At 43.9% G+C, this 25,388-nt stretch overlaps 1 protein-coding gene across 2 annotated transcripts in view; it reads right to left on the bottom strand.

Annotated features, from left to right (window-relative positions):
• Positions 1–3,312, bottom strand: part of PRMT3 (protein arginine methyltransferase 3) — a 59,908-nt gene extending 56,596 nt beyond the window's left edge. For both annotated transcript variants that reach the window (XM_077929562.1, XM_077929571.1), the window contains exons 1-4: positions 3,170–3,312; positions 2,952–3,081; positions 1,656–1,738; positions 447–496 (exon numbers count right to left, since the gene is read on the bottom strand). In XM_077929562.1, the coding sequence (XP_077785688.1) occupies positions 447–496; positions 1,656–1,738; positions 2,952–3,081; positions 3,170–3,197 (291 nt within the window). In that variant the 5' untranslated portion in view covers positions 3,198–3,312. The remainder of the gene's footprint in view (positions 1–446; positions 497–1,655; positions 1,739–2,951; positions 3,082–3,169) is intronic.
• Positions 3,313–25,388: the final 22,076 nt, after the last annotated feature.

Below are 25,388 nucleotides of genomic sequence, written 5' to 3'. Positions count from 1 at the left end.
AGGTAAAGGTAAAGGTAAAGGGACCCCTGACCATTAGGTCCAGTCGTGAGCGACTCTGGGGTTGCGGCGCTCATCTCGCTTTATTGGCCAAGGGAGCCGGCGTACAGCTTCCGGGTCATGTGGCCAGCATGACTAAGCTGCTTCTGGCAAACCAGAGCAGCACACGGAAACACCGTTTACCTTTCCGCCGGAAGGTGCTTTCAAATTGCTAGGTTGAATCGCTTCTCAGCCTTTTGGCTAAGATCAAGTGTAGTATCAAATTGCTAGGTTGGCAGGAGCAGGGACCGAGCAACGGGAGCTCACCCCGTCGTGGGGATTCGTACCACCGACCTTCTGATCGGCAAGTCCTAAGCTCTGTGGTTTAACCCACAGTGCCACCCGCGGCCCCTTGAAGAGACATAGCATAGTATAACTTAACTTTAGTCAGATAATACTCGGTAACTTACCTCCAGCCTAATAAAGTTCACTAGCTTGATGTAACCATAGAAATCGAGTCCTAGAAAAGAGAGGAAAACAGAAGTAGTGTGTTTGGTCAAGCTGAAAAGGCAGTCAACATTTTAATCTATTTACCACTGGAATTCAGACATTGTTTTTTCTTTCTGCTGAACTATTTTATTCCATATTATGACCTCTAGACTGTTTTTTTTAATATCACCCTATAGAAGACTGCCAAGAATATGCCATCTCTCTTACTGGCTCACACTTACAATACATTTGAGTGTTTTCTGTTGTAATAGCAGGCAGTTTGCCACCACACAAAAGGTATTTCATAGCTCACAGATACCATTTACAATAGTATTAAGCAATTTTCTTGTAGTCCAAATCCAGACATCTCTCTCAGGCTCAAACGTTCCAGTATGTATACAGAGCTAATCCACATAGACTTGATGACACACCCATACGTGTACATGGAACTGTAGACTGCTTATCTTTAGCCTCCAAGATCTGTTGAGTGTCTAACACAAACAATCTTGCTTGTCACACCCAGCATAGTAGATTTTGCATGTTTCTGTGTTTGGCAACTTAAACGGTAGTGCTAATGAACCAATCTTTTATGTAGATTAAGATGCTTCAAATAATGCTATTCAGCTTCCCTTATTCTCTCTTTCTGCTTCACTGGATAGATTTATTTCAATCATACTGAAACAGAACACAATAAGACATTCATAAAGGTAAAGGTAAAGATAAAGGTACCCCTGCCCGTACGGGCCAGTCGTGTCCGACTCTAGGGTTGTGCGCCCATCTCACTTAAGAGGCCGGGGGCCAGCGCTGTCCGGAGACACTTCTGGGTCACATGGCCAGCGTGCCGAAGCTGCTCTGGTGAGCCGGCACCAGCGCAGCACACGGAAATGCTGTTTACCTTCCCACTAGAAAGCGGTACCTATTTATCTACTTGCACTTTAGGGGTGCTTTCGAAGTGCTAGGTGGGCAGGAGCTGGGACCGAAGACAGGAGCTCACTCCGCCGCGGGGATTCGAATTCATTCGAATTCGAAGACATTCATACAAGCACTTAAAACAGTTTAACTAAAGACACTTAAAGTATACGTAAAATAGTTTCCCAGTGCTCTGAAATCTGGGTTTTATTTCACAGGTTAAGACCCATTCATCTATTTGTAAAATGTAAACTTGCAGCAAAATGTAGAAATAAACTTACTGTGTTTATGAGCCAGATTTCCAATATTGAACCCATGATCTGATGTACAATGGCAGAAAGCATCTTCAGCTGAACTGAAAAATCTTGGAAAACACAGTTCAAATGTTGTAGAAATTGTTCATATGTTATGTTAAGCTTTTAAAATATGACTTTGACAGCAATAGAAAACAAACTACAAGCTCCCGAAAAGTGGAAAAAAAACCTAACTGAGTAGATAGTGGTTTGGGCAATTATCAGTAGATTGAGCCCAGGAGTATAAAAGTGAATAATAAATGTTGAATAGAAACTGGAAACATATTATTGTATTGCAGTAAAAACTTCTAAAATTAACAGGAAAAAAGCAAGGAGAGGTTGGTGGAAACTAGGGGCATTTAAGAACGATACAGTTCAGCAGGTGGCTGCTGCCTGTGCTCCTCTCTTGCTTGACAAACCATTCCCAGAGTAACCATTATTCCCATTTTTACTGTTAAACAGCTATTCCCCTGCACAAACCCATCCAACTTTGTGGAAGTCATTAGAGAGTTATAATGGTGGCAGTTACCGTGAAAGTGATCAGAGAAGCTGACTAGTTTGCCTTTACATCAGGGATGGAGGTACCTGTGCCCCTTCAGATGTTACTGCAGTGTAACTCCCATCATCCCCGACAACTTCAGCCGCCCATCCACATTATAGCAACAAGTATAAAACTTAGAACTTTGCACTCCTTGGATTCTTTTGTATTGACTTAGACAGCACTAGCACCTCTCTACTAAAAAGGGGGGGGGGCTTAAAAAATACAACAGGATGCTTTGACATCTATTATATCTCCGGGAGCTGAAGGCGTTTTGTAAGACGATGTCTTGCTTTGATAAGACTTCCTCCATGCAAGTTTAACAACTACAGGTATTCATTCGGATTTGCAAGGGATGTCGCTCCGTGGCAGAGCACCTGCTTTGCATGCACAAGATCCCGGATTCCACCCAATGGATCTCCAGGCAGGGCTGGGGGAACGACTCCTGCACGAAACCCTGGAGAGCTGCTGCCAATCAGTGCAGACAAAGCTGGATGGGCCAATGGTCCGAGTCGGTGTAAGGGCAGCCTGCTCCGTATCCTATATAATTACTGTTGTTGGAAGCTGCTGCGGGGAGGTGGGGGGGGGGCTCTACTAATGCAGAGGAAGGGAATGAGAAAAAGATGCAGATATACTAGGCGACGGGAGCTGCTGAAGCCACTGCTGAGATCAAAGCAAGAGCTGAGAGGCTTGTCGGGGTGGAGACTCCCCTCTGACCCGGGGGCACGAGGCAAACGGAACCGAACCTGTCGCAGAAGAGGCACGAGGCCAGCGCGGGCGCTTTCGACTCGTCGTCTTCCTCCCAGGCGCCGTCGCTGCCGTCGTCGTCAGACGAGCAAGGCTCGCTGTCCGGACCATCCCCCGCCTGCATCTCGCCTGCGAGGAAACGAGAAGAGGGATGAGCCGCGGGGCTTGGAGGTTCAGCCCCGCCGGAACCTTCGGACGGAGGAAAGAAGGAACCTACCAATCACCACAGCTGCCCGGGAGCTCATGGCCGGCCAGGAGAGTCCTTGGAACTCCGCCCCTCTTCCCGGCGAGGCGGACTGGAGCACGTGCGGCTACCGAGAGCACCCAAACTTCCGGGTTGGCGCTTCCGGCAGCTAGAAGGCGGGGCGTGTGCGAAGCGGGGGGGAGGAAAGGGAGAGTCTACGGCGGGCCTAGTGAGCCAAACTTGATAAGTGCGCGAGTGTTTGCTTTGTTTTTGTACCCGCGGCGGGATTTGAGGGGAAGGCCCCGATAAACTGCCCTGCATCCCTAACTCTTGAGGATTATGAAGTCAGGCGGGCAGCGGAGGGGGCTGTTTCCATGGTTTAAGTCCACGACGAGAGATGACCGTTGAAAGGAAGGCCTGAGGCGGCCAATCTCACGCATAAATTGCTAAAATTTAGCGGTTTAATAAACAATTTCCCCGCTCCAAGCCTTTAACTAGCTTGCGGTTAAATAACATTGAACCGCAAACAGCGGCTTGAAAGAGCTCGTCCAATGAACGACGTCGGCTTTTCGACTGGTAAACATGACCCCCCAAAAATCCCTTATATACTCTATATAAATATACTACGACTTCATTTTAAAACTGTGTGGCAGAAACAAATACCTTAGGGTTTTCTGTTGCTGTTAATAACATAGCTGTCAACGTTTCCCTTTTCTTGCGAGGAATCCTATTCGGAATAAGGGAATTTCCCTTAAAAAAGGGAAAACGTTGTCAGCTATGGTTAATAAATCAGTGTTAATCTGCAGTGCTGGTTCGTGTGACTTGTTTGGTGCTTTATGATTGGTTTGTGGCGCACAGCAAAACTAGAAACAATGAATTGAAAGAAAGTGTTTAAAATAACTTTTGTAAAAACAAACAAACCCAGAAGCCTTTTATTAGGAATTGTAGGTACTGACATTCCAAAGGAACAGAAAAGACTTTTCATGTTTGTGACATTTTTCATGTATGTGACAGAAATGCGGATGCTACTAGCCCAGAGATGGAAAGAAGACAAAGTCCGTACCAGAGAGGCATGGCAAACCAAGCTGTTGGACTATGCCGAAATAATAATAATAATAATAATAATAATAATAATAATAAATTTTATTTATATCCCGCCCTCCCCAGCCGAAGCTGGGCTCAGGGCGGCTAACAACAATCAAAATAATCCGACATTCTAAAACATTCATTATAAAATTAATTAAATCAAATTAAAATCAAATTAATGGCAACCATCAAGCCAAATGACAAAACTGACTGGAAGGCTCAGAAACCAAGAAAACCAAAACTTCAACGAAGAATGAGAAAAAATATAATTTATCTAGGAGACCACTGTAAGCAGATGAAAACCTTAGCAGGATTTTAATAACACTTGTAATGTAGCGAATATTATGGATAATATGGAAAGATATAAAATATAGACTATGAAATAATATGCAGTTGAGAAGGTGGACAATAGGATCCATGGATTTGGAGAAGTCCAGAGATTTGGAGAAATCTCTAAATAGGGATATGTAATTTGGATTGTTATAATTCTATATTTGTAAAATAATAAAACATAATTATATATGTAAAAAGATAGGCTTGAGTTGGGGCGGCACCTTCCCATTCATATTGGGTGACAAAACAGGATGGCACTGTCCTTGCCCATCCCACAAAAATGCCATCTAAGAAGAGGAAAGGAATTCCTGCAGCAGGGCACTTTCCCTCCCCTCCCCTTCTTAAATGTACACTCTAAAATGGAAGACCCTGCAGTATGAGACCAGTCTTATAGCACACAGTCAACTCATGTTCAGTTTCTGTTAATTGGTTCTCGTGGGAAACTTGCAGATTCTAGCTTCGCACAATTAACTCAGGCTGGTGTCAATTTACTCTTGGCAGAAAGCCCAGGTCTGCTTGACCTAGAAACTACTTACTCTGATTGGTTAACGACCAGCACTCAACTCTGTTATCAAGGGATTGCTAGCTCAGTTTGATGTGAGGTGTTGTTAGGAGTAGAAGTGCTGTGTATGGTTTTGAGAGAGAGAAAGAGAGGGTTTATTTTACTTTTACTTGTATGCAGAAACTCTGCTGTTTTATTTTCTCCTTTTAATAAATCCTGTAAATAGTTATTCTGAGTCTAGCTGACTAGTCATTACCGCCGCAACTAGCTTCTTCGCTGTGCAGGAAAACTCTGCTACGTTTGGGCTAAAGCCAGTAGGGCTATGCCTGACACTCCAAAGTTCCATGAGGTTATGGGCATTGTGCTGCCAGCCTGAGTTGCGGTGGTGTCAGCATCAACGGCGTTGGTTCCAGTAGTTCCAGAAGTTGTTGTTCTCTGGCTGGTTCCTGACTGTTGTGAGCTGGTGACGCAGCGGACACAAGGACAACAGCTACAGCGTGTGAGTGCTGGGTGCTGTGGTTCCTGTTTTCTCTCTCGGTGGTCGTGAGTAGCTGGTTCCGGGTTCCAGGGACATCACTCTCAAGATGGCCTCACAACCAGTTCAGATGGCTTTTGAGCGTCTGAATGACTCCAATTACTTGCTGTGGTCGGAACGCATGCAGGCAGTGCTGCAGAGGGATCGTCTCTGGCAAGTGGTGAGTACGTTTCCTGCGAAGCCTGATGATGAAGACCTCGATAAAGACCAAAGAGCAAGGGCCACAATTGTCTTGGGGCTGGAAGATTCCCAGTTGCCGTATGTGAGGGGAATCAAGACAGCTAGAGGTGTGTGGCAAGCACTTAAAGAACTCCATGTGCGTGAGACAGCGGTTTCCAAGCTGTTCATTCGCAAGGCATTGTACAAGGCAATGTTACAGCCTGGGGTTACAATGCAGGAACACCTACACAGTTTACAGTTAAAGTTTGTTGCGCTACAGGAAAGAGACTGTGCGTTAGACCAGCAGGAGAAGGTGGTTATTATTTTGAGTTCTCTCCCGGAAAGCTGGGATAATTTAGTTTTGTCTCTAGAAGGCATGCAGGAGCATGATTTATCAGTCAGTTACGTTACTGGGCGTTTGATTGAAGAATGGCAGAAGAGGCAAGAAAGATCGTTGGCTGCAGAGGCTTCTACAGACGGGCGGTTTGGAAGGAGTTCTCATGCCGTGCCAGAGGTGACGCAAAAGCAGCGTACCGGTGAGGAGTCAGCGTTTGCTGTTAGGCGTTGTTTCCGATGTGGGTCTTCAGCGCATCTAAAACAACAATGTCCGGAGTTGGTCAAGTCTCAGTTGCCGGTGCAGGAGCAGAGACGAGATCAGCAGCAGCAGCAGCAGCGTAAAAGGAAATTCTTCAAACGAAAACAGTCGGCTCAGCTGGTGACCGGCGAGGTCAAGAGTGCTGATGAGAAACAAGCGGTCTGGGTGGTCGATTCGGGAGCATCTCGCCACATCGTAAATACAGATGAATTGTTTGTTTCCAAGAACTCAGCACAGCGCAGCCAGGTGGCTCTAGCAGACGGAAGTACTTCCGAAGTGATTTCGGGGGGTGCAGTTTTTGTTCCTTGTCTTCGTGAATGCCTGCAAAATGTACTTTGTGTGCCGTCATTAAGGAGCAATCTGATGTCTGTAGATTGTTTGCTAAAAGCTGGGTTTAAAGTGCATTTTGAAGGAGACAGTTGCATTATTAAGAAGGCTGGTGAGATTTTAGGCACTGCTAAGTCAGAGGGAGGCTTGTTTTGGCTTAAAGCAGGATCTCAAGTTGCAGCAGTAGTCAGTAAATCTCAGCCTGCAGTGAATAACAAAGCTATACATGACAACTGTGTGCACTTATTGCATAGGAAAATGGGGCATGCTTGCTGGAAAAGTGTACTAAAAATGTCTGAATTGGCTGATGGGGGTAATTTAAAGAGTTGTAACAAGTACCTTGATTGTAATGTTTGTAAAAAGGTTAAAACCCACAGAGTCTCTTACCCCAGAAGTGACAGAGTTAGTGAGTCACCGCTACAGCTGGTTCACATGGACGTAATTGGTCCATTTGCTGTAAGCAGGGGTGGATCGCGCTTTTCACTAACAATTGTGGATGACGCCACGCGTTACTCCTGGGTTTTTCCCATGAAGAATAAGGGTGACGTGTTCACTAAGTTTAAAGGCTGGGTGGCATCTGTGGAAAGATTTCTGTCCATTAAACTCAAAAGGATTCAGACGGACAGAGGTGGCGAATTTATGTCAAATGCCTTTAAAGATTGGTTACAAAAGCGTGGCATTGGGCATAGAAAAACGAACGCTTTTTCCCCAGAGGAGAATGGCGTTGCAGAGCGGAAAAACAGATCTTTACAAGATATGATGTTTGCCATGCTTGATGATGCTGATTTGCCCATGTCTTATTGGGGGGAGAGCATGCTCACCGCGTGTTATCTCCAAAACAGGCTCTTTCATCAAACTATAGGTACAACCCCGTACTTTAAATTGTTTCAGAAAAAACCCAAAATTGACCATTTGCATGTGTTTGGATCAAAAGCCTGGGTATTAATTCCAAAACAAATGAGGAAGAAGGGAGATCCTAAGACCAAACAGTTAGTGTTTGTGGGTTACCAGGAGCTGGGAAAAGGTTTCCGCTTTGCTGAAGGGACAAATGGCATTGTGATCTCCAGGAATGCCAGTTTTTGTGAACATAGTGGCTGGGAGAGACTACATGCCAATACTGAGGTTTGGTTTGAACCTTCCCAGGAGCTTCATGACTCTGAAGGTAAACATAGAGAATCAGAGTCTGAGGGGGAGGAAAGTTCAGATAAGAGCTCTCAGGAAAGTGAAGTTAGCCAGAGACCAGTGGCTAAGCAACAAAAGAGAGGTCGCAGTTCTGAAGAGGAAAGTGGGTCAGAAGAAAAATTTTCTCCCAGAAGATCTAAAAGACAAAACAAAGGAGTGCCTCCAGTGCGTTTTTCTCCTGATACTGCAAATGTGTTTAGTGTAATTGCAGAACCCAAGAGTTTTCAGGAAGTGTTAAAGTTACCAAAAGAGGAGGCAGAGCTCTGGAAACAGGCAATGGAGGAAGAGATGTCCTCTCTGAATGAGCACAAGGTTTTTACACCAGTAGCAGCGCCTGAGGGGGCAAAGATTGTAGGCTGCAGGTGGGTGTACAAACTTAAACCTCTGGTGACAGGAGAGTACAAATACAAAGCTCGTTTAGTCGCTCAAGGATACTCTCAGAGGCCTGGAAAAGATTATGACGAGACTTTTTCCCCTACTGCTAAGGGAGACAGTGTAAGGCTGATTTTAACACTTGGAGCAAAGAGAAAACTCCTGTTAAACCATTTTGATATCCAAACTGCATATTTACATGCGTCAATATCAGAAGACCTGTATCTTGCCGAACCGCCTGGTTATGAGACAGGTTCCAATAGAGTGTTGAAATTAAACAAAGCTCTATACGGTCTCAAACAGGCTGCAAGATCTTGGAACAAATGTTTCCATGAGGCCTTAGTGTCATTTGGTTTCAAGCAGAGTACAGCTGACAATTGTGTTTATGTACGTGGTACAGGCAGTGATCAAGAGTTTTGTCTGATTTATGTAGATGATGTTTTGTATGCATGCAAAACAGATAAACAAACTAAAAGGTTTGCCAAGCAATTGTCCAGTAAGTTCAAAGTGAAAGACTTAGGCCCGGTTAGGACATATCTAGGGTTGGAAGTGTGCTGGGCCCAAGATGGCAGCTGCCTAATTAGTCAGCAGAACAAAGTTAAACAACTACTGACTACATACAGGATGCAGGATTGCAAAGGGGCAGTGGTGCCTATGGATCCAGGTTTCATAAAAACACTTCATATAGATGAGAGTCCTGAATTTGAACATCCTGATGTATATCACTCTGTAATTGGAAGTTTATTGTATATAGCACAGTGGTCCAGACCTGATATTAGCTATGCAGTAGGCATACTAAGTAGATTGGTCTCAAGACCTACACTAAATGCCTGGAAAGGGGTAAAACAAGTTCTGAGGTACCTGAAACAGACAATTGGCTATATGTTACAATTAAATTCTTCAGAGGATGAAATGTTGAGTTGCTACTGTGATAGTGACTGGGGAAATTTGCCGGATAGAAAATCTGTCACAGGACTTGTCATAATGGTCGGTGGAGCTTTAATCAGCTGGCGGTCACGCAAGCAAGACGTTGTAAGTGTGTCATCAACGGAATCAGAGTACGCCGCATTGAGTGAATTGTGCAACGAGGTGATTTATTTCAAGCATTTGTTAGCAGATTTAAATGTAAATTGTGGAGAACCAGTACAAGTTTACATTGATAATCAAGCTTGTATAACATTAAGTAAAACAGAGGGTTTCAAATCGCGTCCCAAACATATCTCTGTAAAATACCAAAATGTACGTTGCTGTGTACAAGACAATGTAATCACCTGTACTTATGTATCAAGTGAAGAAAATGTAGCAGATGTGTTAACTAAACCATTGGCAAAGATAAAGAACAAGCGAATGTGCAAGGGTTTAGGTTTGCTGGAAAAATGATCTCCTACATAGGTGTATTTGGTGTTAATTGTTCAGCAGAATCTGTGAGGGGGTGTTCAGTTTCTGTTAATTGGTTCTCGTGGGAAACTTGCAGATTCTAGCTTCGCACAATTAACTCAGGCTGGTGTCAATTTACTCTTGGCAGAAAGCCCAGGTCTGCTTGACCTAGAAACTACTTACTCTGATTGGTTAACGACCAGCACTCAACTCTGTTATCAAGGGATTGCTAGCTCAGTTTGATGTGAGGTGTTGTTAGGAGTAGAAGTGCTGTGTATGGTTTTGAGAGAGAGAAAGAGAGGGTTTATTTTACTTTTACTTGTATGCAGAAACTCTGCTGTTTTATTTTCTCCTTTTAATAAATCCTGTAAATAGTTATTCTGAGTCTAGCTGACTAGTCATTACCGCCGCAACTAGCTTCTTCGCTGTGCAGGAAAACTCTGCTACGTTTGGGCTAAAGCCAGTAGGGCTATGCCTGACACTCCAAAGTTCCATGACTCAAGTGAAGGTGACGGTCTTCTTGTCATTGCCCCAGTCCATCCTTGAAACTACAGTCTGTAAAGAGGAAAGAAGGAGACATTCTAAGCAGAACAGGAGGAGAGAACTGCCTTCTACTGAGCTCATTCACAGGACTGTCTTAATCATATGTGGCGCTGGGGTGCAAAGATCCACTCGGAGCCCCTAGGTTGCCCAGAGTTGTTGACCTTTCTTTAGGGGGGGACCCCAAAGTTGTTGGCTTTTTAAAAAGGAAATAGTTGTTGTCAGAGCTGCCCTAGGTCCCAGCTCACAAAGGACCAACGCCAGTTCGTTGTTATATAAAACAGTCTTTATTGAAGGTCAGTTTCGCTTTCACAGCCGCGGCGCGCAGCTCTACGTCTCAAACTCTAGACCGCCGAAGCTCCGTCTGAATCTCCTCCCCCCAGACACCAGTTTAAGACTCTAGCCTTGCTCCACCTCTTCCTTTGCTCTCTTCTCCTCTGGGCCCGCCTGTCCGCTGGGGTCTCGCCTCTCCTAGACTCTTCTGACGCTGAGTCTCCTGAGTCCTCCCCCTCCCTCCGGCGGGCTTTAGGACCTGGTTCCCAATCCGGGTTTCCTGCTGTGCCGCGCGCCTGTACATTCGAACTTGGCGCGCTCCCAGCCGGCCACCTTCCTCCTGACCGTTACACTGCTCCTGTCACTGCTTCCCCCTTCGGGGAGGCTGGCTGCACCTGACTCTCCCTCCGTTCCCTCACTCTGCGATGGAGGCGTGGCCACCCCTGACTCATCCTCTCTCCCTGCTGGAGGAGAAGCTGGCCCTGATACATGTGACTCTTCCCCCTCACTACGCTCTGGTGGAGGAGCTGGTCCTGCTCTCCCGCTGCTGCTTTGGGAGTCCCTGCTGGCCCCTTGCTTCTGGTGTGTCCCCCCTGGGACCCCCCTTGCCCTGGCCATCGGCGCCCCCCTCTGGGAATCTTCTGATTCGCTGGAGAGACTCATGGAATCTCTCGGGCCACTTTCATACTCCCCTACGCTGCCCTCAGATTCTTCCCCTTCGCTCTCCATTTCCTCTCTCCCCTGTGCCTCTGCTCCTGAGCCCCTGACAGTTGTTTACCTTTAGAACGGTTGTGGGACACAGGGACTCACAGCGTCAACCAAAAGGGGTGCCAGCGTCCCATGCACAGGGTTGTACAAAGGGTGCGGGTTCCATGCAGGGGGGAGGGACAAAATGTCGGGCAGCACGCACAGTCGCCGTGCTGTCCACCCGCTGCATCCCCCCACATGGCGGTTAACTGTTTCGGCTGCACACACAGCACCCGGAGCGCCGTGTAATGTTGTAGGCACTGTGCAACGCATCCTGTTGCATGCGCCAAGCTGCGGGTTCCTTTGCTGGCTTTTCCGCTGTTGGCGCACGCTCCCAGCGCCATCCAACGTGGGGTGCCAGTGCAGAACGATGGGGAATGCAAGCGGCGTCAGAGGCAACATCTCCGGACAGGATCCGTGTGCTCCTATTCGTCGGGTTTTGTTGCTGCCTTCGGTGCTGTCGGTGCCTGGCGGATCCCACCACAACATTACACAGTGCTCTGGGCGCGGCACCAAAACAGCTGCCATGCAGCTGGGGCAAGAGCCAACCGCCGAGCCGAGCATGTTGGAGTACCGTGGGCTCTTCTGCTGTTCCGGCTTGGTGCAAGTTCGGGGGCGAGCGTTGGAGTCCGGGGAAGAGCTGCCTGCAGCAGAAGAGCCTGCAGCACTCCTACGGGCTCCGCTCCACTTGACTGTCGCGGCTCTTCCCCAGACTCCAACGCCAAGGTGATTGAAATATCACCCTATGTCTGCATGTTGAGCTGCTGTTAAAAGCACAGCTACAATGGCCACTTGAAAACACTACTTGGGCAGAAGATGGAATCTTTTAAAATCATAGGCCACCCACAACCAGTAGCATTTGGTGGGGGGAGGCACTTAGCATATCTCCCAATGTTGACATCACTGTGGCTTACAAGAAGGTAGAGGAGGAAGGAGGTGAGGTTGATGTGGTGTGAACACACTGGCATGAGCACCAGTTTGGCTGTACCGGTGTGTTTGCACTGTGCCAACCTTACTCAACCCTGACAGCACCAGCAATGTCAGTAGTGGGAGGTCATGTAAGTGCCAGGACCTTACCCTGCTGACAGTGCTAGCTGCAACCCAACATGGAAACCCTATGCATAATCCTACTAAATCTAGTTGGTTTAATAGCAGTATTAGGCCAGCAAGATCTTGTGAGATCTTCCGGAAATCTCACAAGATCTCATGAGCTCTGTAAGATCTTGCAAGAGCTCAGTGAGATCTCACAAGATCTCACCAGAATCTGCCATTATTGCTGCCAGGCACTGCTGCACAATCCAGGTAATGGAGGCTTGGGTGGTGGTGAAATTCTCAGCATGTTGTACGCTGAAAGAAAATTATATGAAAATACCGGTGGTATTTGACTCCTAGTAAGCTTGCAAAAATGTATAAGACAAGTGCAAATATCTGCTGGAAATGTAAGCAAAAGGAAGGCACCTTCTGTCATATGTGGTGGACCTGTAAGGTTCTAAAAGCATTCTGTGAAATGATATACTGGTACATATTAAGATATCTCAAATGGAGCCAGTCTGTCTCCGGCTGTTCCCTCGGAGCTTTCCAGGCTTGCTGTTGTGTAGGCAGAGTTGTAGCCAGGGCTTTTCAGCCACTACGGATCACAGACCAATAAAGAGTACCTGGAAATCTGACATTTCCCAAAAGGGCCACGAGGTGACACTATGTTTGGGTTGGCATCTACAGATTTTTCAAATGAACTAAGCCAGTCATTCTTGCTTCCTCACATCATAATGACTCCTTTCAACCTTTGCTGTGAGCAAGGTTTAGTTTTTACTGAAACATAGGTTCAGTGGCTGAGTGAACTCTGGAGAATGCTCTTCCAGAAAAAAATAAACTGCAGTAGTATAATGATATAATAAAAATGTTATCCAATTATTTTATTTTTTTCATTTATTCAGTTGGGATCCCCTTTTAATACACTGGTTCCCTTAACCTACAGTCCACACCCCAATTCTTTGGGATAAATCTTAATTTCTCAGTTTTAAACTCAAGATAATTCTGTTATAACTTGGCATAACTTTCAAAAGAAGTGTTGGTGTCGTTTCCAATCTGAGAAAACAGCAAACACACTGAATTAATTCTTTCTAAATTAAATTTGGACCAAGCCTTTCCATTAGCTTTTTCACAAGCATACACTATTAAAACACATTTTGTGTTTTTTATTTGAGGGCCTTTGCAAAAGAAAATAGAAACAAAAAAATGAAGGCGTTCAGGACCTGGAAAGAAGCAAATATGATGGAAGTGACAAACACTACTGATAAGACTAGAAAGTGTTAAAAATCTAGCCAACATGCGAAGCAAAAGCTATTGAGAAAGACAAAGATGATGGATATGAATCTATGACATCACTGGTTCTGGTAACAAATACCATAGGACAGAAAGAATATAAAGTAGATCAGACAACACAGTGTAGCAAGCACACTTTGAATAACTCAGAACCAAGTAGAAATGAACCCCAAACCCAGGGGCATTTGTGTTTGTATGTATGAGAATAGGTACTGTATCTTTTTCTTGCAGTCTGTAAGACGATGTGCATTTGACCTTTCTGAGGCTTGGTCCACTTATGTGTTTGGCCTCTCAGATTTACTGACTGAAGTTTGGAAATCTGTTTGTCAGGGTTTCAAAATTGTTTTGCACATGTGTTGTCTGCCAAAGATTCCTTTAGAGCACATCCCCCCTTCAAAGAATTCCAGGTATTGTGATTACAGAGTTACAGTTCCCAGCAACCCATAACTAATTGCAGTGCCCATAATTCTTTGAGGAAACAATGTGCTTCAAAAATTCATTAAAATATAGGATGTATGAAACTCTAGAAAATGTTGGGTCAAGTTCCAGGATGTAGAGCCTGAATGAGTACTGGACCACATTGTTACCCCCACATGAACAGAGAATGTGGCTTAGAATACACTCCTGTATCTTTCCTTTTTATTTGTTAGAGCTCCAGAGGTACAATTGTGGAAATGATGCAGAGTCTTAACCCTAGTTTAATGTGCTGCGGTGAAGTCCATCCCTTTGGAGTGCCCATTGTAAAGACTTCTGAGGTGAGTTACAGGTGAGAAGCAGGGGTCATTTAAATCTTAATTAGAACAAAAAGACAGGTGAAACTATCAACATTTATAAAAATGCTGCAGTAGTGGAATGAATTTTGAAAACACAAAGGAATGGAATAGGCAACTTTCTTGTTCTGGGTGTGATTGGGAAAGCTGCATGACATACAGTGAAATAACAGCTGTAGATTTCTATAACACTATTGTTAATGTGGGAAGACACAAGATTTACCCACCAGGGAAGAATGGCAGATGAAGTTGATGGACTATATGGAACTGGCGGAAATGACTGGCAGAATCCGAGACTAGGGAGATGAGTCGGTGGAAGAAGATTGGAAAAAGTTTAAAGACTATTTACAGAAATATTGTAAAATTAATAAATGTTAGAAGAACGTTGGAATGAAGTGATATGGCTTCAGTAGAAAGGTTATAAGGAATTAAGTACAAATAGATTAATAGAGTATTAATGGAAAAATAAGGTTAAAATGTGTTAAGATAATTATAGGACAGAAAACGGGAAGATGGAAAGGAATTGCTGAAATAATTAATAGAAGTGGAATACAAAAAGGGAGGCGTGAGGAGGTCGTGGAAATATGTGAAAGAAAGACAAAATATTGAAATTTCTTTTTCCTTTTTTTGATGTGTTTTTAAATTGTTTTTGTTTTGTCTTGTTAGTTTTTAGTGTTATGTAGTGTAATGTATTGTTTTTTCTTTGCTCTTTTTTTTGTAAGTGTTTAAATTGTTGCAATAAATATTATTTAAAAAAAAACCACTATTGTTAATGTGTTGATTTGGTATTTATTTATGTAGGCTCCATTGGTGGTGGGCAGAAAGAATCTTTTCTCCTGTGTTTATTGAATGCCTATCTGTTTGTCTGTGGAGAGACAAAGGAAACAGGGATAGTATTTACAGATGGTTCCTGTTACTAGGTTTTTATTGTGGGTTGGTGGTGAGTGATTAAAAAGAAGTGCTGTCAATCCAGATGCTATTTCATTCTGTACTCCCCAGTTTCTCCCTCTCAGTACCGTGGTGTTAGTGGTTCTGATGTCTGTGTTAGAAAATAAACTTTCCTGCCACAGTGGTGGCCTGTCCAGTTGAGGGTTGTGTTGCAAGTATGCAATAATGTGATTATCCTGCCATTGTCATCACAGGGTTTGTTGTTGATGGTATCCTTATGTCTCAAGAGACAATGGAGTACATCTCCAGGGGTGAAGCCAAACCACTGTGTTAGCAGTACTGAAGTGACCTCCCTGGGTGCAAGCCTGGGCAGTGGGTATGAAGGTTCTGGGCTGCTAAGATCCCACTCTCAACCTTGCTTGTATGGTCCAAAGGAAAGCAGAACAATATGTTTGGCAGCAGCTAGGCTTCAGGAGTTGCAGAAAGGAGGTGTTCAAGATGCCATCCAACCATCTTAGGGAGTCCACTCCAGATTTTTGTAGGGTTTACGGTACTCTGTAGCCTTTTCTTCTCCCAAACATATCACAGAAAGCAGCACAGGTATAGGATCAGAGTTTTCCTTCTCTTAGATGGGCTACCTTCCCAGGTTGACGAGCCCCATCTGCCCCTCACTTCCCTCTCTACAGCATGTGCAGAAACTGCCTTGACTGTTGGGTCCACTATTGGTCTCATCTTCTCAATCCTCTAGAGCCTGTCTTCACATGCAGAGGAAGTCCCTAACACACCAAGGGTTTGAGACCCATTGGCTACTTTCACCTAGTTTAACTGACCAGTCAAAGCTGTTCTCAGGATGGCCGCTGTTGCATGCTGACAGCTTCTAGGAGTCACAGGTGAGAGCTGAGTGCAGGGTGGGGACCAAAGTTGGACAAACTACCTCAGAAGGAGCATGACATGTCCCCTGCTAGATGTACTACCCCTCCCCTAACACCCCATACACAATTACATTCTAGGAATTTACCTACATTTCAAACCAGCACAGAGTTCATATTAATCACAGAGAGGAAATGGGAGAATCACGATAGTTGTGTGCATTTGAGTACATTGCACTCCCATCTCTTTGGGAAGGGAGAGGTTGAAGGAAGAATGGAGAAGGTGCCTGGATCCTATTCTGAAATGTCACTCACCCCTGCTAGCCAATAATTTTTCTTCCATTACTTGCTGGGGCGGGAGTGCAGCACCAGTTACAACAGTGATAATCAAGTTCCTAGTGGATACTGGTCCTGTAGTGCTGGGAAGACAAGTGTTAATTATCTGCCTGTTGATTTGTGTAGATTGATTGGGTTCTCTTTTGCAGTTGATTAGTTGTGCCAAATGTTTTGTTGTTTGCTATATTATTCCAAATTCATATTCATGGTGTAATATATATGTTTGGAGGTGTGCAATTATTAACTTGTTTTAGCATTTTGAGTTGGTTTTAATGTCTTATTATAGGCGCTATCCATTGCCCTGGGGTTGACTGTGGAGCAATTTACATCTAACATTTAATTGCTACTTTGAGACTTTTCTTCCCTATCTCCTGAATATTGTAGTGTGTTATATAGGCATATGGGCATAGAAAGAATATCTCAGATAGAGAACTCTATATAAATGATGGATTGAACTGCAACCCTATATAAATTTAAATGAGTGTAAGACCCATGGATCTCAGTGGAGCGTAGTTCTGACTAGAGATGTATAGGATTGCACGGTCACTGTAGTATCTAGCAAGCATGGCTCTTAAAACCCAGAATGAATTTATCATGTTAAAGCAAAACTTACAGTAAAAGGAACTATGAAAACACCGACAACATTTAGTTTTGATCTCTTGTGGTTACTTTTTGTTTTCTTAATCATACTACATTTTAAATGTAAAAGAGCCTTCTGTAAAGAGAAGAGAAAGTTTCACCAGACTTTTGTTACAGTCTTGGGATTGTGGCAGTCTGGATACATTTTATATTGCTTTGATGAATTCCTGTTGCCTTAATGGGAAAGCAACAGCTCCTTACAAAAAGTGGGGAAAGCTATAGCTTAAGCTTATTTAATTCAACTAAATTGAATTAATTCAAGCAAATTATACTTTAGAAAAAGCTGAAGCCTCTCTCTTCCTTACAAAAATACTAATTCTCTTTACACATGCATTATTTCCAGTTTTTAAAAGAAAAAGGAGGGGACTGTTTGAAGTATTATATGTAGTAGTTGTGTGTAAAATCTCTCATTCTTCATATTGGCTTCTTAAAAATTAGCCAGCCAATCAAAAGTCCCTAGACCGACGCTGTCTTTCTGAGTTAATCCAAGGCCAGTAAAAGGATAATTTGATTAAACTGAGACCCTAATTTATTTAGCTTTAGTTCTGGATCAAGCTTTCCTTAATAGAGTGCTGTCGTCTTCAATTGTTTGAGGCAAATTAAAGTGACATAAATACCATGGGACTTTTTCAATCTGATTAGTCAGCTAACTTGCATCAATACTACCCCAGCCATCAGATGCTGGCGTCCTTCTTTTCATTAGTCTTACTAACAACTGACAAGCTCTCCTTGAAGAATGGGCACCCACGCTGCCACGTCGACCCCCACACTTAACCCATCATCCTTCCTCAATGGGTCCCGTTTGACAAGGTGCCCACACCTTTCTCCACTGCTGTTCCCCAGACAAAGCTAAATATTGTTTTATGAGCTATCAATAGCCTGTTAATCCCAAACAATTTCACAAATCCACTGAGCACTCAAACTGATTATAAGCATTTGTTCTTTTAAGATGCTAAATTTCTGCTGGTTTATTTCCTCTGTTCTCTTTCCTCACCATGCGATGCCCAGATCATTGTAGCTGGAAAGGAAAGCTTCAAATACGAAAGGTAGGCTGCCCTTTATTGCTGCATTTTGCCAATGAGCACCAGAAAAAGTAACTTCTTTGAAGATAGAATATCATGATATGGGAGCAAAGATTTAAGAAATGCAAGGAGGACTTTTCAAGTGCCAGCACAGTAGGATTCTATTTGCAAGGCTTTCTAATTGGAGAAAAGTTCCATATTTATCTTAAAGGGGTCTGAAGCATCAAAATGATCCTTACCATTAATGCAAATGGCAAGTCTGTTATACTATAGATTCATTTTGAAAACAAGTTTTATATGTGGAGGTGTAAAAAATACATAGTTAGAAACAGTGAACTCAAACATCAACTACTATATTCAAATATTGGCTATACTTAACCAATGCACAAACCAATAAATGGAACAAGGTGAACATGAGAGATTACTCCAGAACTCTTCAATGTCACAGGGTAAATTATGTAAAAAAAGGGATTTAGAATAACGGCATCATCAATGGCCAGGGTTGGTCCATAGCTCAGTGGTGGAGCACATGCTCCGAAAACAAAAGGTCTCCAGGTAGAGTTTGGAGTGGGTTGGAAGGGTCCAAAACCTTTTAGAAACATGATGAGCTGGGTAGTATAAGGCAATTTCATATGTTGCTTACTTCAGGACAGTTTTCAGGGGCACCAAATTATCTGGCTACTACCGTAGTTCTTTTTCAATGTTAGAAGGAGAAACACTAAGGCAAAGTTGAGCAGTGCATAAAACCTGAGCTCATGTACATTGTAACAGGAAGCTGTATAACCAAACAGGATATAATCCAAAACTAGTTTAGGCCCGGTACTTGTGCCAGTGGTGCAATCCTGTACATGTCTCCTCAGAAGTAACTCCCATTGACTTCATTGGGGCTTTCTCTGAAACAAGTGAGTCTTGGATTGCAGCCAGGTAGAGAAATCCAAACCCCCTTGTCCTGGACTGGAGGGGGGTTGAACTGGGTGGAGATGTCCTTCCACACAGCTCTCTCTGCTAGGCTGGCTTCTCATCAGTGTGGCACTCCTGTTTCCACCCACTGAGCTTCTTGGTAGACAGTGGAAAGCCCAAACACGGGGCATTCTGGAGGCAGGGCTGAGTGAGCCCAGGTTCCTTTGGATCTCAAGCTGGTGTCACTGCTGTTGTGTGACAGCATTAGGCCTGGTTGGTGCTACAGTCTTACTGCACTCAACTTTCTTCCCTGGTCGCTGTTCACAGCAGGACTGCAGAAGTGGTGGTGACCCCTCTATTCCACGAAGCTCCACTAGCAGTGGGTAGCGGGAGGTTTGAATTGCAGCCCAAATAATCTTTGTTCAAGTCTGTGGTCTTATGGGAATATGGGTATCTACCCAGTGCTATGAGCACTCCTAGTAGAGATGCAACTTATCCACTTGCAGCTTCTTTTAGGCACACTTCCCTGCAATTTGTGGCCAGTCCCTGCACAGCACAGCTCTTTCCATTCTTTCCACCTGCTTCCTTGTGCTCTGAGGCACATGTTAAATGCAAAGCAGTTAGAGCTGCACAAGACACAACTGGTTTTCAAGCCAACCAGCAGCAGCAGCAACGACAACAAAAATTTTATTATTTCTAGCCCCACCCATCTGGCTGGGTGTCCCTAGCCACTTTGGGTGGCTTACAGAATATATAAAACATAATAAAGCGGCAAACATTAAAAACTTCCCAATACAGGGCTGCCTGTATTCTAAAAGTTCTGTAATTCTTTATCTCCTTGACATCTGAAGGGAGAGCATTCCACAGGGAGGGTGCCACTACCGAGAAGGCCCTCTGCTTGGTTCCCTGTTACTTCGCTTCTTGCAGTGAGGGAACCAACAGAAGACCCTTGGAGGAGCTCAGTGTCTGGGCTGAGTGATGGGGGTGGAGACGTTCCTTCAGATATACTGGACCGAGGTCATTTAGGGCTTTAAAGGTCAGCACCAACACACCGAATTGTGCTCAAAAACACACTAGGAGCCAATTAATATCCTTTAGGACCAGTGTTATATGGTCCTGGCAGCCACTCCCAGTCACCATTCTAGCTGCCTCATTCTGGATTAGTTGCAGTTTCCGGGTCACCTTCTAAGGTAGACCCACATAGAGCACACTAAAGTTGTCCAAGCGGGAGATAACCAGAGCATGCGCCACTCTGGTGAAACAATCTGTGGGCAGGTAGGGTCTCAGCCAGTGTAGCAAGTGGAGCTGGTAGGCAGCTGCCCTGGACACAGAATTGACCTGCACTTCCATGGACAGCAATAGGTGTAAATAGGTCAAATAAAGTTAATATGTTGATTTCACATTAAAAAAATTGCTCTAACAGAAAAGTTGTGTTTGCGTTGGGAAAAATAAGAAATTAAGATACCTGAACTTGTTTTTGTAACATAGTGCCACTGTTACGCAGATGACACCCAGCTCCATTTTGTTGGGAATTTGACATAAGATTCTCATGTAGTGGAAGTTGCCCCCAATTCTAGTCACCACACAGAAGCAGCTTAAGATCCAAATTAATGTATATAGGACCACAGTCTTATATAATATTTTGAAAAGGACTAGGGCTGGGAAATATCAGCTTTTAAACATCGCGATGTATCACCGGCCAAACAATATAGTGATACATTGTGATGTTGAAAAGCAGAGGGAGGAACAAGCTGCATTGGGTCCAGGCCCATGAGGCGCTAGATTGAAACGAACTCAGCTCCCTCAACGAAATGAGCTCCATTGGCCATGTGCCTCACCATCACATTAGCAGTGTCAGCACTACCAGCAGCTTCTCTCCCTCCTCCCTCCTTGTGTCACCTTTTTCAAAAAGGGCTGCCGGGATCCTTCTTCAGAGGCAGACATTCTGAGTGGGGTGGCCAGGACAATGCCTGTGTATCAAACTTCTTCCCCATCCTTACTCTGTCCTTGAGAGGAGTCACTGGTTGGTACCATACTAAACCTGCTCTGAAAGAACTGTACAGTGGTACCTCAGTTTAAGAACAGCCCTGTTTACGAATTAGTCGGTTTAAGAACTCCACAAAACTGGAAGTAGTGTTCCGGTTAGCAAACTTTACCTTGACCTAAGAACAGAAGCTGAACAGTGGAAGGGTACCAGCAGCAGGAGGCCTCAATTAGGGAAAGCGTGCCCCGGTTCAAAGAACTGTTTCGGTTTAAGAACAGACTTCCAGAACAGATTAAGTTCATGAACCGAGGTACCACTGTACTGGCTTCCAATGTGCTTCCTGTCTGAATTCAAGGTGTTGCAAATAACCTATAAAGCTCTTGAATTACTTGGATCCTAATACTTTTCTTGTAGAGTCTTGCTTATGATTTAAGAGGAAGGCCCTTTTTAGTTCTCTGAAACTTAGGAATGATTCATCCAGCAACCACAAAAAACCCGACCAAATAGAAATAGATTGCTTTCCAAAGATCGTGCTCCTGTTACAAGGATGGATATCCCAAAGACTTAATTTGTTCCAGTGTTCAGGAACCTGGGGCTTTATTCCAGAATTGTTTCAACTCTAGAGATGAGTAGCTGGAATAGAATCTAAGCCTGTGCCACAGTCTGTTTCATCATATTTAAGATTCCTGGCATGGCTTCAGCCGCAGCACCTCTCTACTTAGAATCTTAGCATTGTGTGGGTGCTTCCAGATGGGAGCCTAAAAACACAAATGGGTCATTCTGCTCTGATTTTTCTGTGTGCACATTTGGCACATTAGCTTCTCCCCATTCCTCTTTTTTGTCCAGTCATGGATAGTTGTTAATCTACTACTGCTTGCTGTAAACACCAGTGGGCAGAACTTGATGAAAAGTATCTCCATTATGTTCTTTTGTCCTTTCCCTCGGCCATTCTTCCTTCACTCTCTCTATTTCCATTCTGGGCATGCATGCACATATCCAAGTCCATTTTTATTTTTTTGAAACTGAATTCTTGTGTAATAGGAATATTTACTTGTATAAGACTGGCACAAGAGTAATAAAAAGGTCTTGCACAAGTTTCCTAATTTTTTTTTAAAAAAACAAACACCTTGATCTACGTACTGTAATTACCACCTTCAAGGCAATCTCTTGCATGTACTGTGGGGAAATCTTGAGAGCGCAGTTCTTCCAAACTGATGTGCTGAGATTCTGATATGCCTTCAGCATGCAGGAATTGGTGGAAATAGATATGCTCATATTTTTTGAGCTGCCAGGAGGGGGAAATGGCCATCTTCTGCTCAGGTGAGGAGCAAATGCAGGTAGGGGTTTAGCAATAGAGACCACCCACCAAAACATTACTAAATACATGACAAGCTGCCCACCATAGAATCATAGAATTCTAGAGTTGGAAGGGACCCTGAGGGTCATCTAGCCCAACTCCCTGCAATGCAGGAATCTCAACTAAAGCATCCATGGCCAAAAAATCAGCTTCCTCACCAGCAATGACTGGGGAAGTGTCATTGATTATTTTTATTTATTGCATAAAGGTAAAGGGACCCCTGACCATTAGGTCCAGTCATGACCGACTTTGGGGTTGCGGTGCTCATCTCGCTTTATTGGCTGAGGGAGCCGGTGTTTGTCCGCAGACAGCTTCTAGATCATGTGGCCAGCATGACTAAGCCGCTTCTAGCGAGCCAGAGCAGCACACAGAAATGCCGTTTACCTTCCCGCCAGAGCAGTACCTATTTATCTACTTGCACTTTGACGTGCTTTCGAACGGCTAGGTTGGCAGGAGCTGGGACCGAGCAATGGGAGCTCACCCCATCGCGGGGATTCGAACCGCCGACCTTCTGATCGGCAAGTCCTAGGCTCTGTGGTTTAACCCACAGTGCCACTTGCGTCCCACTTATTGCATATTTATATGTTAAAAAAAAAAATACAAGCTGATGTTTTGATGATGATGTCATCATGTGCATGCCATGAAAAACATACTTGCATGAGCAGCACAGATTCGACAATGAACTTCAGTCTTGAACCACCCTCTGCTCCAAAGCCATGGGTTGTGTCCAACGTTAGGCATACTCACAGCAGTCCAGCTAAACTTATTGGACATAACTTACTGAATTTTAATGGATCTGCTGAGCTCTGAGTAGAATTTAGTCAGATGCAGTCCTGTGTTTCTTAAACGGTAGCACCCCACTTTAGTATTGTTTGCCTGCAATTTCCAATTAGAAGCACAAGAGGGCAGTGCGGTTCTAACCTGAGAAAATATATTTTCAACTATAACTAGAAGGACTCTTTCTCAGAAAGTCTCAGAATACAGCCTTCATTGCTCCAACTCAAAAGTAAATCCCACCGAACCAATGGTACTTACTTCTGAGTAAACATATTTAGGATTAGGGCATCAGTCTTAGTTACATTGAGTGAAACTGACAAACCTTTTCTAAAGAGAAAAAAGTATTGCATTTAAGGCATCTTGAAATTACTGACTTGAAACTTTACATTGTCTTTTCATCTCAGTAATGTTCTGCTGATCTTTTGTCTGATCTTCCCAATGCATCCCTGCTGCTTTTTACAAAAACAAAAATTTAAAACGTCTCTTAGAAGGGCAGAAAAGCACAATTTCACACACAGGAAAAATTATATCCCCCCCCTTTTTTTTTACTTAAATGAACTTTCTGAGTAGCTGTGCAGAATTCCTGCCTCCTAATGAAACCCTTTTCATATAGCAAGTAATGAAGAAGTAGTCTGAGTTGGACTTCAAAGTTATGTGAACATATTAAGAAGTAACAGTGCAATTCTATGCACGTTTACTTGGAAGAGAGTCTTCAGTGGAGCTTATGTGCATCCCAGGTAAGTGTGCATAGGACTGCAGCTTAAGTACCATTGAAGCCAGTGGGGCTAATTGCAATAACTTCTCGAAAGATTCCATCAACAGTGTCTCCGAAAAATCTTACACATCACTTGGGAAGTCAGGCAAACTAATATCAGTGTACTGGATGAAGCAAAGATCACCAGTGTTGAAGCAATGATTCTTCAACAGCAACTTCATTGGACTAGTCATGTGCGGATGCCTGATTATCGTCTTCCAAAGCAACTGCTCTATTGTGAACTTAAAATTGGAAAGCGTAATGCTGGTGGTCAACAAAAGAGGTTTAAAGACTGTCTCAAGGCAAATCTATAAAAAAAAGTAGTATAACACTATCAACTGGGAACCACTGGCTGAGCGCTCCAGTTGGAGAACAGCCTTTACCAAAGGTGTCATGGACATTGAAGACACTCGAACTCAGAACGCAAGGGAGAAACATGCTAAGAGGAAGGCACGCTTGGTAAATCCACACCATGATCAACTCCTACCCGGGAACCAATGTCCCCACTGTGGAAGGACGTGTGGGTCCAGAATTGGCCTCCACAGTCACAGACTCATTGTTAAAACCATGTTTATGGAAGACAATTTTACTCGGCTAGGAGTGATAGCCAAAGAAAGAAGAAAGAATTGCAATAAACATACCTAGCTTCAGGCAATGTGGCTAATTGTGTTTATTAGCCACATAGTCTGATCCCAGTCATGTTTATTTGCAAACAAGCGTGTTTTTCACAGAAGTCAATGGAAGAAAATCAGTCCTCTTTTGTAGCTGAGCAGCCCTGTTGTAATGTCTATGGCAGATCCATTCCTTTATCCAGACCAGGATTCCAGAATGCTCTAGCCTAAGCAGACTGTTGACAGACGACTCAAACCCTCTAAACTCATGAAGGAAAATGTGTCAATGAATTGAAAAGCTTTTTTTTTTTTTAAGCAATTTAAACTTCACATTGTTGACACTGTTAAGTCAGTGAGCCTACCACCCAGACATATTCCCATCCATGTCAGGAAATCAAAGAAGAATTAAAATACAGTGGTACCTTGGTTTAAGAACAGCTTAGTTTATGAACAATTTGGATTAAGAACGCTGCAAACCCAGAATCAGGTGTTTTGGTTTGTGAACTTTGCCTTGGAAGCAGAACATGTTCCGCTTCCTGTTGAGTGTAAATTGAGTCCCCTGCTGCTATGGTAAAGCACGCCTTGGTTTAAGAACGCTTTGGTTTAAGAATGGACTTCCAGAATGGATTAAACCAAGGTACCACTGTATCAAGAAGAGCTTGGAATTGATGAGCAAGTAGAAGGTCCTACCCTTGGTTCTCCCCAACAGTAATGGTCCAAAGGCTATGCAGCCAGGCAAAATCCAGATTTGTGTTGACATGCACCTCCTTAATTGAGCCAGAGAGAGAGATTACTTCTACTGCAGATGACATCATTGCAGATTTCAGTGAGGCCTTATCCAGCTTTGGCCCTACAGCTGGCTATCATCAGCTGGAGCATAGCTGTCAACTTTTCCCTTTTCTTGCGAGGAATCCTATTCGGAATAAGGGACTTTCCCTTTAAAAAATGGAAATGTTGACAGCTATGAGCTGGAGCTCCTTCCAGAATTCAAATAT

The sequence above is a fragment of the Podarcis muralis genome, chromosome 1 (assembly GCF_964188315.1).
Source record: "Podarcis muralis chromosome 1, rPodMur119.hap1.1, whole genome shotgun sequence".
Lineage (NCBI taxonomy): Eukaryota > Metazoa > Chordata > Lepidosauria > Squamata > Lacertidae > Podarcis > Podarcis muralis.
This window is presented reverse-complemented; position numbering and strand designations above follow the sequence as displayed.